This window comes from Stegodyphus dumicola, chromosome 5 (assembly GCF_044657685.1).
Source record: "Stegodyphus dumicola isolate Sdum_Otavi_A_Nest chromosome 5, ASM4465768v1".
Lineage (NCBI taxonomy): Eukaryota > Metazoa > Arthropoda > Arachnida > Araneae > Eresidae > Stegodyphus > Stegodyphus dumicola.
Genome location: NC_140772.1, coordinates 49583161 through 49598759, shown reverse-complemented (window position 1 = coordinate 49598759; position 15599 = coordinate 49583161). Strand labels below are relative to the sequence as shown.

At 31.7% G+C, this 15599-nt stretch overlaps 1 protein-coding gene across 5 annotated transcripts in view; it reads right to left on the bottom strand.

Annotated features, from left to right (window-relative positions):
- The window catches only part of LOC118198148 (uncharacterized), a 146369-nt gene that overhangs the window by 55907 nt on the left and 74863 nt on the right, over positions 1 to 15599 (bottom strand). For all 5 annotated transcript variants that reach the window (XR_015041113.1, XM_085816636.1, XM_085816632.1 and 2 more), the window contains exons 17-19: positions 14810 to 14990; positions 5632 to 5780; positions 5022 to 5169 (exon numbers count right to left, since the gene is read on the bottom strand). Coding sequence is in view for 4 of the 5 variants with exons in the window: in XM_085816636.1 (XP_085672762.1) it covers positions 5022 to 5169; positions 5632 to 5780; positions 14810 to 14990 (478 nt within the window). In the remaining variant the exon portion in view is untranslated. The remainder of the gene's footprint in view (positions 1 to 5021; positions 5170 to 5631; positions 5781 to 14809; positions 14991 to 15599) is intronic.

The window sequence follows — 15599 nt, the reverse complement described above, 5'->3', positions numbered from 1 at the left end:
GTCGGTAGTTGGCGGTAAAACACAATGCAATTGGCGAAAATCGCTGAATTGGTGAAAAATTCTAAAATTTCGACAAAAATCACAAAAAACACTTGAAAAAGGAAAAAAATCGTAAAAAATGCATTACGATCGTAAAATCGTAAAGACAAACGCATTTTCCTAAAAATTACGAAAAATTCGTAAAAGTTGGCAGGTATGCTATCAGCGATTAGTAGATTTAAAAGGTTCTTCCATTTCGCGTTCTTATCTTTCGAGTGCTACACAACAAAAAATTTTTATCCGCACTTAATGCATTTTAAACTGATGTACCATGAAATTTTAAAATTATAGAATTAAATTAAAATGCATAAAAAAATCAGATTGTAACATTTCAAAGAAAAAACAGTATAAGAACTGTAATATTAAACTATATATCTTAATATAATTCATCATCAATTTTGTACATATTTTAGGAGATAATATTAATTTCATAATAATTTAATAGATAAAAATTAATTTAATAGATAATACATTTTAATTATCTATTAAATTCTATTAATTTTAAATATTTTCAAACATTGAATGAAAAACTTTTACCTGTTAAATATGCTTTAATAAATTACATTTCTTAATATAATCAAATGATCTCTAAAATAAAGCTATTTAATGAGAGGAGGTTGCGTAAAAATTATTTTAGTTTTAATTAGGCATGCCATACCTTCCCCCTCCTTTACATTTACTTTGGTGACACAACATCAAGGGTTCTCCAAAATCATACAGAATTCAGAATCTGAATTGTCGCTGACAGTAAAATTTAATGGTTCACATAATTCTTCTATAATACCATCTTTTCTCCAATATTCAGTTTCTAAATTCTTCGCATGATCACAATACTTCTTTCAACTGTTCCACGAAACACCTTCAGTAGCCTCATTTGTGAAACGTAATAAAAAAATTCGCGAACATAACTTTTACTTCTGTCCATATGTACTTTATGGCGTTTATATCATAGTGATATGGTGGAAGTCGCAGAACTGTACAGCCTTGTTCTTTGATTATACAATCAAATTTTAAAGTTTTGACTTTGGGAGCATTTTGTTTCACTAAATCCACTAGTTTCACTTTTCACAAATTCAGACAAAAAGAAATGCTTTTTGTCAGCCACTGCATAATATCTTCCTTCTTTTTGGGAAGCATTGAGGGCTTTATTGAACTGCACCAAACGATAAGGTGCAGCATTATGAATAATTATCATGGAATTTGGCAGTAGGTTTGAAATTAACTTTTTGTTTGCCCATTTTTCAAATATTGAAGAATTCGTTTGTGATAATTGGTAGTTGTAGAGTTCATTTTACCACGAGCGCATATAATTGTTATGCAGCAAGAAACATTCCCTGTTTCTAAAATCTCACTGATTTAATTTGATTGCCAGCATATTCCAAATGTTAAATTGCTGCTCATCCATGTTTCATCTATGTATATTAACCTTTTCAGGCCAGGGCTTTGGTAGCAGTAAAAGCTACCAAAGGACGGGGAATCTTGAACCGAATGCTTTCCCCCCTTTAAGAAATCACCTCCTATTTGCAACAAAGATTCTTGTGTGTAGTTTAATGAATTCTCAGAGGGGTGCATCTATGTCGCAAAAGGAAGACATTTGAAAGAGATAAGTGGTTAAAACCCTAGGGACGTCAAATTTGACATTTCACCCCACTTTTCAGCCTGGAAAATGGGGGAAAAAGACATGGCCACTGAAGTGGACAACCCCGTCTTTTCAAAGAGAGTACACTATGGCCACTATAATGGTCATCCCGTCTTCAAAAGGTTAAGGGAACGAGATTCTTCTCTGTAACGTTTAATATTCCTAAAATACATTGTTCTTGACAAAACGATGTCAGGTCTTTCTAGTAAAATGCTTTTTTTATTCCAGGACCTTTTCCAGACAAAACCAATTTCTCGGAGAATCTTTATTAGTGTTTCTCTTTGCCAAGGAAAATTGATTGTATCTTTTAATATAGGAAGAAGTTTGGCTATAGTCGTTACTTTCTTTGCCTTGACCAAAAAAAAAAAAAAAAAAAGTCTTGAACTGCTCGTCTTAAAATATCCAAATCGAACTTATCTAACTACAACAGTTTCTCTCCTTTTTCTTTTTTAATGGGAAGAGAATTCAACATTTTTTTTACTTTCAGATTCTTTTTATGAATTCCGTTTATGCTGGCAATAGAAATGCCAGTCATCTTACTTGCTTAAATGTTGGCTGTGTTACTGGGTTGGTAGTCTTCCTAATTGCAATTCTTCATCAAAAACTTTAATCACTAATTACCTTTAACACACTAACTAATAATTACTAACCTTTAACACACCAATTGTTTAAAATTGCTGCGGAAAGACTTTTTTCTGGAGCTTCCCGAAATACTAGAATTCATAGTAAAAATGAAGATTTGAAAGTAAAAGGCCAGTAATAGCGATGCTTAATGATTATAAGAAAAAACACTAAATTACCCCAGACCTCCAAGAGAAACAAATACCCGCACTTATCACCCATACACCTTTAATTAAACTGCCCCATCTTGGCCCTCAGCCAAACTGCTCTCGCTAGTGTGGTTAGACAGTACTGGCCATGAGTGACTCCCTAGCAAGCAGCTGTTTAAAAGTGACATGCAGAAATCTCAGGTAGGCCAGAAAAAAATCACATTTATGTCAAACCTCTTTCCTTTTATTATATTCTCCATTCTTAAACTTTACAAGAGGGAGTTTTTTTTTATTTTATTATTATTATTATTATTATTATTATTATTGTATTTTATTTATTTTCTGACAGCTCATTTGAAAGTCTGAAATAAAGAAAAATTCAATGCTTGTACAACAATGCAAAATGCCTTACTTGAGAGTTTTAAAAGACTAGACATACAGGAAATATACAGTGACAGCTTCAGTCATTTCAGACAGTTCAAGTATTCTGCAAACATTAAGCATTTGGAAGTAGCATTGCCCCCCCCCCGTTTTTAAATAATAGTCAGTTCAACACATGGGAGACATATAAATCATAAGATTATGGTATCATTGGAAAATTAATTGTTGGTACAAGTCAGCGGCAAGTTTGACAGGATAGTAATGTTATATAAAGCATTATTCTTAAGTAGTTACAAATTGCCAAACATATTCAAAGGCAATGTGCATGATAAGACTGACATATGACCCAATGCCACACAAACTAGCACAACAAATTTATTGATCGCATAACTGTTGATAGTATCAGGATTAAGTGGTTTAGTAATAATTACAAAAGATCTGCATGCATGTAAGAGTTCCAATGTCTTAACTGTACCACACAAGCAGGCCATATAACACAAATAAGTTTACTATGCTGCCCTGAATATTGTTCTTGGCTGCATCAATGCAGCAGCATAGTATTCATTGACTGACATGTTCCATTCAGCCCAAAAAGGGATTGTCAATACATGAATATTTAAGAAATCAATGAAACGGATCATTATAAATGTGAAAAGTTCTTGCAGAAAGTTTTAGTGGCTTTTGCACACAGTAGCAAAGTAATTAACAGTTAATATTCTATAGATATACAGTTAAAAAGTTGCAAAAAAACATCAGATTTTCAAATGCAGCACTACTTGACAACTTCAATTCAGTTTTGAAAATTTGGTTATTTCTAGGCTGCAAAAGAGAAATATTCACAAAATAATGGTAGCAGTTTGCATTTCATAAAAAGTAAGTATATATAGCATAGGTAATTTGATTATAATTAACTTCAAAGGACAGAATGCAATGTTTCCCAAGTCAAAACTTGGTGCAAATATTTTCTTGACCAAAAGTTATCAGAAGAAAAGAATTCTTAAAGCTGTGCAAATCTCAATAAAGATTGCCTTTGGAGACTGAAATCTTCCTTTCTTCCCCCCTTACAGGAATTTAGCTGTTAACTTAGTAACTTTCATTTTGAACGTGAAGAAAATATTGCATTATTTCTCTCCAGTTTCGTTTCCCAAAGTTCATATAAGTGCAGACAGCAAGTTTACTGTAGCATTTTTGATTAAACATTGAAATTATTAGAAATAAAGCAATACACAAAATAGCTGAAAGTGCTTTTTTTCATTTAGAAGTATGTAATGTTTAAAAAAAAAAAAAAATACACTGCCAAAGGAAAGTGAATGGAAAACTGAAAATATGCAAATCTAATTATATCTGGCAATGATGTGGAAAGTTCACTATTAGCAATTAAATTCATCTAAAATTTTGTAATTTGTAATCAAAAATATCCCATTTAATATTTTGGGGAGAAGGTATTTTCTGCAAACTAGTAGTGACTAATTCATTTAGTGTTATGTATTTCTTTATGAAGAGATTTATATACATAATTTTAGAAAAATTGAAATTTCAGAGTTGGAAGACATTACTTATCAGCAACTGCTTCGATCCTTGCAAATGTTCAACAAAATACATTATAACTGATGGGGTTTATAAGGATGTCACACACATGTGCGAGTATCTAAGGTATTTTACGGATGCATTAAGTTACCACAAAAGATGATAGCTTTATTTATCACTCCATCAAAAAAAAAAAAAAAAAAAAAAAAATAAATGAAGGAAAATTCAATTGCCTTCCAGTTTACTTTTAAGGAGATTGATAGAGATAAGCAAAGACATTTAAAAAATTGATAATGAAAAATGCATGGCAGTTCCATGGGGGGGGGGAAACTGATTACTATACCTTCTAAAACACTATTTACATTTATATGCATAATAATAAACTATAAGCAACTCAAGATAAAATAAAATTCAAACAAGCCACCAAATGACACCACAATACATTTTTTTACTTGAACATGCAAATTTCTTCAACTAACTAGAACTAATAACATATGTTTTAAGAAATATTAAAATTAACACATTGTTAGGTTTTTACATGACATTTCAAAATATCTATACTTCAAAATACAAAAATAATACATCATACTCTAGATACATTTTTATAAAACTATGTATATAAAAATTTTTAAGCTAAAAGAATCACAAAATCTAAGCTTGCATACCATAAAATCTTTTCATTCTTTCATCTGCATCATTGATATCTTGCATAGAACACTGTTTAGGTTCTGTTGAATCACCTTGTGAAAAATGAGCTTGCTGGGCATTTTCATTAAGTGAGGGAACTTCTTTCAAACATGTTTCTTCATTTGCCTATTAAAAAACAAGCCTAGAATATGTGCGTATAACTTATGCCTCACAATGTTCAAAAACAGACAGTTTAAATAAATTATTCTAAAGAATTTTTTTTCCTTTTCTAAATACGTAAATACTCTAAGTAAAAACAACATGCCAAACAAATATTAATTTAGAAGTCAAACAACAAAATCAGCATTATATTTGCAAATTTTTACAGGACCAGATTTGATGGTTTTACCAAACCATCATCCATTTTGGCAGGTGAGGATGATGGTTTTGGTAAAACCACTGAAGCTAGTCCTGTAAAAATTTCCAACTATAATGCTGGTTTTTGTTTTTTGACTTAATTAAATTAACATAAATACTTTTCAAGTTTCAATGGTCATTATAATGCCACAATAATGATAAAAATTCAACATGATATGATATTTCAAAATAGTTTAAAACAAAATGTAACAATGCATTTTAAATACTCACACTATTTATTTCTTCAGCATTTGCATATACTGGTATATCATCCCCATCTTTTTCATGGATTATTGCTAAATCTCTCATTGTCATTGTGTCCAAATCAGTTTCCAAATATGTACTATGTTGCTTCTTACGTAAAGGAAGTGGTGCTGAACCTACAGAAACATATTTTTATAACAAAAAGAGCTTTTTTATATTGTATAAAACTTGCAAAATACACAGTACACAAATGTTTTAAAAGATATTTTATGCTATGAAAAGACACCAAAACTGACATTAATATTATACTACTTTTCCATATAAAATGAAACTAGAGTGTAAAATGAATTATTATGATATGTGCTATTCCAGTTTATTCTAAATGAAGCTGAAAACTGTTAATGCTATAGTGAAGCAAAACACAAAAATTGGAATGTCAAAATATATCAAGTTTTGAGATAGAAATTTAAAAATGTGCGAGGAATAATCCCATTCATTCACTCAAGCTGTCATGGAGAAACTGTATACCATTTTTTCAATAGCATGCCCATCTGACTAATGAAAGATCATAATTCAAATTCCAGCAAGGGCACAGTTGAATTTTTATGTTTCCTGCACTCTGAAAAACTTATTAATCTCTACAAATGCTACCAAACTAATAATGCTGTTAATGATAATTTATTACTATGTGGATTATATAAGCTATGTCTCATGCCTTTTCCAAGTTGCTCATTAAGTCCAAGAATAATTGTAATAAGATAAGGAATTATAACTTTCTTGCAAGTGTGCTTTTTGGTATAAGTCGCTAATACGTTCCAATCGGCATTTCAAAGATCCATAAACTGAATCCCAGCAAGGTCAATAATCGTTTATTTCAGAAATTAATTTTATATATATATAAAGGCAAAAAAGAATTGCAGATAATATACTACATATACCGCTTTCTTTTGAAGTCAGTATCAATATAGTGGATATCTCATGCATCAAGAAACATATTTATGACATTTACAAAATTAGTAAATGCCTCTATTGGAGATTCGATTTTAATTATTTACATGAATTGTATCTGTATGATAAAGTCTGCATGTTTTTCAGAATACTTCAACAAACAACCTTAACTTTCATAAGAGAATTATACTAAAATATTCTCATTAAGGGTCAAATAAGAAAACAGAGACATAATATTAACAACACAATTTTTTGACTAAGTTTAAACCTATAATCTTTAATTTCCCTATGGAATTTTAAAGTCGCATTAATAAAATCACTCAATAGGATGTACATTTTCAGTAAGATCCCATTGGGCCTTTAAAGTCCCTGTTATTTTAAATTTTTATTTACAAAAATTAGATGGCAGTGGGAGCTTGGTTTGTGTGGTAGAGATTTACAGACCACTTTAGTTCCTAACACCTTGTCTGAAATGGCCAGTTTAAAGCAAATGCTACTGCTTAAATTTTAAGGCTTGGATCTCTGATTAATTATAGAGATAAATTCTTCATGTATTTTATGCATGTTTAACATAAACATAGTTCACTAAAGTTATGATTAAATTTTGAGAGTCAAACTTTCATTTTTTTCTTGAATTAGGAAAGATTTTTCTTGCAGGACTGCAGAATTCCCCTGGGACTCTGACATTCCTTTTATTTAGTATATTTTTTCCTTTCAAATGTCAAGCTTAATTTTTACATTAAATTATTATAATTTTTCATTTACAAATTTTTTACTCATACTTTTAACTTTTTTTTTAATTAAATTTTTTGAGTAACTAAAATCTATTGGAATAACTGCATGTGGCACAGTAAGAAGCAATCTCAAAGGCTTGCCAATTCTGGCTCAAGGTTTTTTTATTTCAGATAGAGAGACAATCGTTCCGTATTCTTTCCAGCAAATTAAAATGAAACCAAGATATGTATTATTCAAAGAACCCAAAAGCACAGTTCCAAACTCAGTGATGTAGCCACCGTAGTAGTAAGGGACTACAACAGCCACATGGGTGGTGTTGACAAAACTTATACGTTGAAATCTTCGTATGATACAAATCGAAAAAATTTTTTAAAAAAAGTGGCATCACCTTTTTTCTTCTTTTTAAAATTTTATTTCGGAAACTACTCTTATCATGTATATATATAGTCATGCCATTGTGGATTGGCAGAGAAATTGTCATTCCTTCAGTACAAAAGAAGAGTGACGCAGGATTCATTACAATGTCACCTACAGTTCCCAAGCAACAAGGAAGACAAAATTCCTCCTCTAGCTCCTCCAAGATGGTATATCTTCACCAAAAGGCAAAGGTAGCAAGTTTTTGGTAGCTGATGATATTAGAAAACAAAATAAAGGAGAACACTGGCCAGTTTTTTCTAAATCATAATGCATTGTCAATTATGGTCATCAAAACAAATTGAATGAAAGTCACATTTTCCATGTTTCTTGTGCAAAATTTTCCTTTGTGTAAATGAAAAAATATAATTTTTTCTTCAATTTTGTCAAATTCAAAATTTTCATCTGGCATCAAAACATTACACAGTTGTAGGAGTTATACGCGGCACGTTAGTCCCAAAAGACACCCGTTGCTCATGTTTTCCAAAACCTTAGAATGCAGCGAAAATGAAAATACAATGTGTGACACAGACACACAAAAAAACGTCTGGTCCAATAAATCCTTGTGCTTACAGAATCAGTTCTCCATGGTATTATCACCTTCAAAGTAGTTTCCTTCAGCATTCACACACTTCTGCATTCCAGTACTGTCATTGCTGGTAACAGTTCTGCAATGAGGTTTTTAGAAGGCGGAGATTCTCTGTTTTTGTCTGAACCTCTTCAGCTGAGGCAAAATGGGTTCCCTTTAAGTAAGATTTAACTTAAGGAAATAAAAAAAAAGTTGCATAGAGGCAAATCAAGTGAATAAGGAAGATGCCCCATCACAGTAATGTTTTGCTGGTTAGAAACTGCTTGACAGATAGGGCCGTGTTAGCGAGTGCACTGTCCTGGTGCAATAGTCATCCCTCATTCCCATAACTGTTGCCTTTTGCTTTCCTAATTTTCTCACAAGGTCTTTTTAGTACTTCAGTAGTATTGTAACAATTAATAGTAGTATTGATTAACAGTCTGACCACTAGGTACCCATTCAAACATGATGAATGTGCTAGGTGTCCCCTTGGGCACCCAGCACATTTATTATCTTCCACATTATCCCTTCCCCCTTAAAACCATTTATGCCATTCAAACACTCATGCATGAGATAAAGTTTTATCTCCATAAGCCTCAGTTAGCATTTGAAATGTTTCTTCTTAAGTTTCACAAGAAACTTGATGTTGATTCGCCGTTCGGTTTTTACATTAGATACTTTTCCGGCAGAATGCAGTTGCATGTGTTCACTCAACGATGCAGTACTCCACACTGGCGTGATCGGTTAAATCAAAACTGGCCGCATGGATAGAGAAGGTATGTGGCATGACATCACCGAAACAGTTGTTGCCAACTCCACTCTGTTTTCAAGCTACACACTTTGTCTCATTTTTTTTTTTTTTTTGCCACACCTTATAGGTGAATGATGGCTAATTTGGTCATGCTGCCTGCACACCAGGACACCTATTCTATGATCACTGGATCTGTCTACAACTTGAGCGAATGATATTGACTAAAAAAAACCGGTATAGACAACCCATCACAACTTATCGGAGAAAGCCATTCTGTGGTCCTCAGTTGGTGGGCGGGTGAGTCCATTTGACTTTACTGAAAGGGGAGAAGGCTTCAAGGAGCTTTAGACCAATCGCAGTACAGACGAGTGACGAAATTTATAGCGCGCGCTGGCTGAAGTTCTAAGAATATTCTCCTATTATTGAACTCACACGCTGCATTTGTAGTTTGAAAAAAATGGTACAAAACAGTATTATGATCAACACGCAGCAGAATATGCTGTTATGTTATCCGTTTTTTAAGGATCCCGGTTTTTAAGGAAAAGTTAACGCAGGAATTTAGGACTAAGAAATATAGAGTGATATGGGATACCATGAAAGCAACAGTAAATAGATAAGGGTAAATGAATTAAGCTTACTTCAAATATTTTTAGAAACAAACAATTTTATTCATTTAAATTTATAATATGATTAACTTGCATTACAATCTAATTGCAAACTAGGTTTTTTTTTTTTTTTTTTTTTTTTTTAATATGCTTACATTAAGCTGTTTTCACGCATTTTATTTTACAGTTAATATTAGAAAAATATTTCTTTAAGTAAGAAATTAGAAAGAAAATATTTCTTCCTTTTTTTTTTTTTAATTTTCTTTTTCTATGAAAATTATTTCTTTCTAAAATTCATTCGCTATTACAGTACGGCCGATTGCTGCTGCATTCAGCTATCACACACGCATCAAAATGTTTTATTTTAAATAATTTATTGTATAATTAACATGAAAGAAAATATTTTTTCAATATAAAATATATACCAAAATTATACTAATCTATCCTGTATGTGTGATTAATTCGTATTGTAATTTTTGTCACACAATTACTAATACTTTTTTTTAACATTACATTGCTGTTATTTTAATTTCTTATATATATAAAAACTGCTTATTTAAAATATTCTTCCTTCTCAAAAGATTTTATTCTGTGAAAATACGGGTTAAGATGAATCGTTCTTTGACAAAACGTTTCTTTGACTTTTCGCGATAATTTAAACTCGGATTTTCGTGCTCTTTTTTTTTTTTTTTCCCCCTCAAAATAAATAATCCATTAATTACACGTAATTCGCGTTAATAATATTGTAACTAAATGCACTTAGATAATTTCATATAAGAAAATCTTTTATATTAATTCAGATTATTTTATAAATTTATCAGTGTTTTTTAAATATACTGAAGGTGATTTTTTTCCAGATTCACACTGTTTCTTTAAATATTTTTCTGCAGTTGAAGTCCTTGTCAAACCAGCGTTTCGACACATTAAATAGAAAACTAATAATAATCAATATCTCTTTTACAATATAAAAATGAGAACTCTGCTATGAAGAGTATCTTTTTTTTAAGTTTGCAAAGAAACAATGATTTTTTAATACTAATGGATTACAAAAGTACTATTCCATGAACAAAAAAGAGGAAAAAAAAACATTTCCGTCTCTAGCGCGCGAAACTATGCATCGGAAATTCTAAAGGTACGTCTCAGTCTTATAGCATTGTTACTTTATAGCATAATATAATAATAATACAGTATAATTCTGCTAATAAGCCCACCAGTGGCCGAGAGGTAGAGTCGCTGAACGCAGGTAGTTTGGACCGAGGTTCGAATCCCACGAACGAGCTGGCCGCATCGGCATTTTCGTGGCTTTCCCCATATGTAATGTGTATACAAGCCAGTTTCCCTCAGAAAGTCCTTCCTTAGAAACCAAATTTAAAGCGTAATAAAATTACACACGCACAAAAAAAAAAAAAAAAAAAAAAAAAAATCTGAAATCTTTCAGATTTTATATTACTCACAAAAGGCCGGTATTTTTAATTTTTTGCGTGCTACCTTTATTTATTAAATATCATGTTCTTCGCATTTAAACCATAAAATTCAATTCAACAGCAAAATCATATAATTTAAAAAGAGCATATCTTTAGAATTTCCAATATATAGTTTCGCGCGCTAGAGATGAAAATGTTTTTTTCCCCTTTTTTTTTTCGTACAATGTTGCCATTCTCGCTTTGAAATCATTCAGTTTCTTAATCAAACACTCATAAATGCTTTACAAAATATGAAATAGATAATAAAACAAATTCCCAGTTCCAAATTTTGGCCTCCAAGATGCCTATATTAGGATGGAGGATTACGTTATTCAAAATTTCATGGCTCTAGGTACCGTTGTTTTATCACAGTGCGAGAAACATTCATACATTTATGCAGATTTCTCATTATTTAATTTCTTTAAATATAATACGGTGCGATGATATTTAGTGGCAACGATTTGAAAAGTGAAATGCTACAAAATGGCAAAACGAAGTTAATAGCCCTTCTGAGCTAAAACTTATTTTTAAAAGTATCACACTAGTAGTAGTACTACTACTGAAAAAATATTATAAAGCTTTTTTTAAATTTTTATTTTAGAGTAGTGTGAATTTCGCGTAATAATGAACGACATTCCTTTTTGTGTACAGTATTGTTTGTAAGGTATTCAACTGTCAGATTTTAAAATAAACGTAATTCTTGCTGTACATAAATCGAGTAGAAGCTTATCGGATGTCTATATGTGCTTAATAAGCTTATTATCTTCTACATTTTTAAAGCATATAATTACAATTTATGTCTGTAATTTCAGGAATAGTATAAATAACCTTTCTTTCAGTAGAAACTGCGTTTTTATTTTCTGAATGTGGCTCCAAGTACTCTATCAGTTCATCGCAAATAAAAATAACTGTAAATTTTGCCAATCTGAAATATGCAATGATAACATCATCTGGCAGAGCAAAAGCATCAACATATTTACTATAAATTCGCCACCGATTCAGAGATCTACGACCGTATTCTTCATTTAAATATGAAAAAAAATCAGCGGCGAAAACATATGCAAAGCCGTTGTCTACTTAGTACGTCAACTGCACAACCCTGATTGACGACGCGGCAACACTTTTTTGCGCGCTTTCTACAACTTCCGTACTCAGAGAATATAGGATGTCGGGCAGACTTGTTTTTCACTAGCAGCGACATCTGGCGGCCCACTACTTGCTGTCGACTCTCGTAGCGTAGAATAACCGTCCAGGGTTGTAATAAGATCACATAAAAGGGAAGCTCACTTAGAAACACAGGAAATAGGCATGTACTTTAGGTTCGTCTCTTATCACCTGGAATGGAAAATCGATTGATTTGAAAGCATGGTTTTATGCTTTGCGAGAATCTCTTTGTTAATTTCAGATGAGAAACTAGGGAACACAAGAGAAATCATTAACCTGTATCAGGATACAAGTAGGCGGTTTTTCGAAATAAATCTTCACAGTTGGTGAAAGGGGGGAAAATATTTCTAAAGAAAGTTTTAGACACAAAGCATTTGTCTTTGGAAGAAAAATAACAACAGGTCCTCCATGAGCCTGATAAAAAAAAAAAAAAAAAAAAGGTTTCAAGGCATGGTAGTACTTTAGTACAGAGATATTCTTCCTAAGCAAATTTATACATTACTACTTTATTTATCGAAAAGTTTAAAAAAAAAAAAAAACTCCTATGGGATCAAAGGAATGAAAATCAAAATAAGAACGTTGAGGTGTATCAAATAATAAAATCAAATGTTTTCTTTCCTGAACAAAATGATGTATTACAACCTACATTTATAAACAATTAAGGGGCCCTTACAATGACCAATAAACAAAAGTGTGCAGGGAGGGTTCTTGGTGTTACACCAGGAAGTATGTTCTTTTTATATGTTATCTAAGGCATAAAATCTAATAACTTCAAAAATGTAACTTTAACCATTTGAGTCCAGCGAAGCGCTATCGCGCTTCACTTGTCATATGCCAAATATACGGCGCAGCGTGGTAGCGCTTCTCTTGTTTTGTATTGAGAATGTGAAGACGCTGTTGTTGGTTAGTATACTTTACACAATTATTGAGAGCAGTTGTAGTGATATCAGTAGCAGTTGTTTTAAAGGAATTGGAAATTGTTTTCATTTTTTTTACCAAGTGTTATACTGATAATTACAAAATAACCCATGTCAAGTTCTGATTCATTTGAAAGTGACTATGTTATGAGAAGTGATAATGAAGAGTATAGTAGTGACCTTGAAAGTGATAGTGGAAGTGACATCATCATTTGTTCTAAGAGATTACAAGTTATTAGTGATGGCAGTGATGATGATGAAGTAACTGCAAGTACCTCTGATGACGATATTTGAAAGTGACTATGTTATGAGAAGTGATAATGAAGAGTATAGTAGTGACCTTGAAAGTGATAGTGGAAGTGACATCATCATTTGTTCTAAGAGATTACAAGTTATTAGTGATGGCAGTGATGATGATGAAGTAACTGCAAGTACCTCTGATGACGATATTATTGATGAGTTTTTACCTGTGGATACAATTTTTTTGAACGAATCGAATACTTTTTTTGAAGTACCTGGACCAAAGCATGCCCCTCCTTCTGATGCGAAACCAATTGAATATTTCAATAATTTTTTTTTCAAGCATACTAACCAACAGCAGCATCTTCGCATTCTCGATACAAAACAAGATAAGCGTTATCGCGCTGCGCCATATTTTTGGCATACGACAAGTTAAGCACGATAGCGCTTCGCCGGACTCAAACCGTTAATTTCTCTACTAAGCTGTACTGATTCATTTTTTAACTTTTTATTTTTCAGCTGAATTACATTTCCTTCCAACATTAGTTCAGTTTCAGCATGATACAGTTTACTCATGCAGTGCTATATTTGTTAAATTTTTGGATAAAATAATGATATTGAATTTAAATCGTTTTTAAAAACTTTTTGCAGATATTTTACATGAGTATTTTCAACTGGGTGGGATAATCAAAGTACCTAAAAATATCAATTTTATTTTTTTAATCTTAAATTTCTATACTTGCATTAACTACATTCAAGCTCACATTTCTACAGAGACACATCAAAAGTATGCAAAAATAGAATAAAAAAATTAACAACTGGCAGCTGCATGGGAAAAAAATTTCTTCCAAGGGCAATAGTATTAAAATATATTCCAGCCCTCAAAATTCAGGATTTCACACTAGATATCTTAAGTCTCAATTTTGTGTTCTTAGGGTCCATAAATTAGAATTCATACAAAATTTTACATAAAGTCTTTTATACATTGCCCCTGAAAGGATTAAAACCCTCTAAGAGCTAAGGATGTAAAATTTCACACAAAAGGATGGCTTGCCAGTTTATTACATGTGAAATCTTCTGCCAGCTCCAGACAGATCCAACTCTGGACTGGATGTACATCGGAAGAAATGGAGCCAAGGTGCAATGTGACAGGGTCATTTTGGAAATGTAATCAAGAAAATATCACCTATTCATAACATTCTGGGAAGCTTTGGGATTCCAGGACCAAACTGGTAATACTTGGACTGTTTTTTAAGACGAAATCCTGCTTCTTGTAAGTTACTTTAAAGACAGGATGGACCTTGCATTATATGCATTGCCCTTAAATTTAAACACTCATGCACAAGTATTTTAGCACTATTAATTAACTTTAAAGAAGCCAGAAAAACATTTTCATTTACCTGCAACACCAGTTGGACTTGCTCTGACTTCAGTTCCCTTAGACATGCTTGAACGTGCTTCGCTTTTCAATTTTTCAACTGTGTTGTTAATTTCATGACGGTGATTTGCAAGCTCATCTAGAACATTCTGCAATCGAGTAAGCTCTGCTTCTAAATCAGCTCTATTGTGCTGAGATGCTTGCTACAAAAATGAAGATAAGAAGGTAATGAAGGACATGAAACAAGTTCAAACATACTTTTTTAAACAACATGAAGAGTCAAAATTTAATTATTAAAGCTTTGTTTTCACAAGCCATTATTATATAACCGATTCTACCATAGACATGGAATTCATTTGTAAATAGAATGCATTTAATTATGCACTATAAGAAAATAATGCAAATGGCTAAAATGATTAAAATGAAAAGTACGCATCTTCTTGATAATCACATGATACTTTCAAATTGCTTGAAGAAATTCATTCCTGTTTTTTAATTATAAATAAAATTCGAAAGTTCATTGTAAAGACATAAAACACAATTATAATTTAGCACATGAATTTTTTTGGAATTTTGATTTCCATTTCTTCAATTAAAAAAAATGAAAGTTCTAATTTTTTAAATTAGAAAGCTATGAAATATGCAGAATTAAAAATAATTTTAAAAGCAAATATACTTTTGAACTTATTATTTAAAATAAAATTTAGTAAATAAAACTATAAAATAAGTGCATTATAAATGCACATGACAGGGAGGTAGGAAGTAAGAAGTAGAGGCCCTAACCAGTTTTCCCCATACACTGCTTTAAAGCA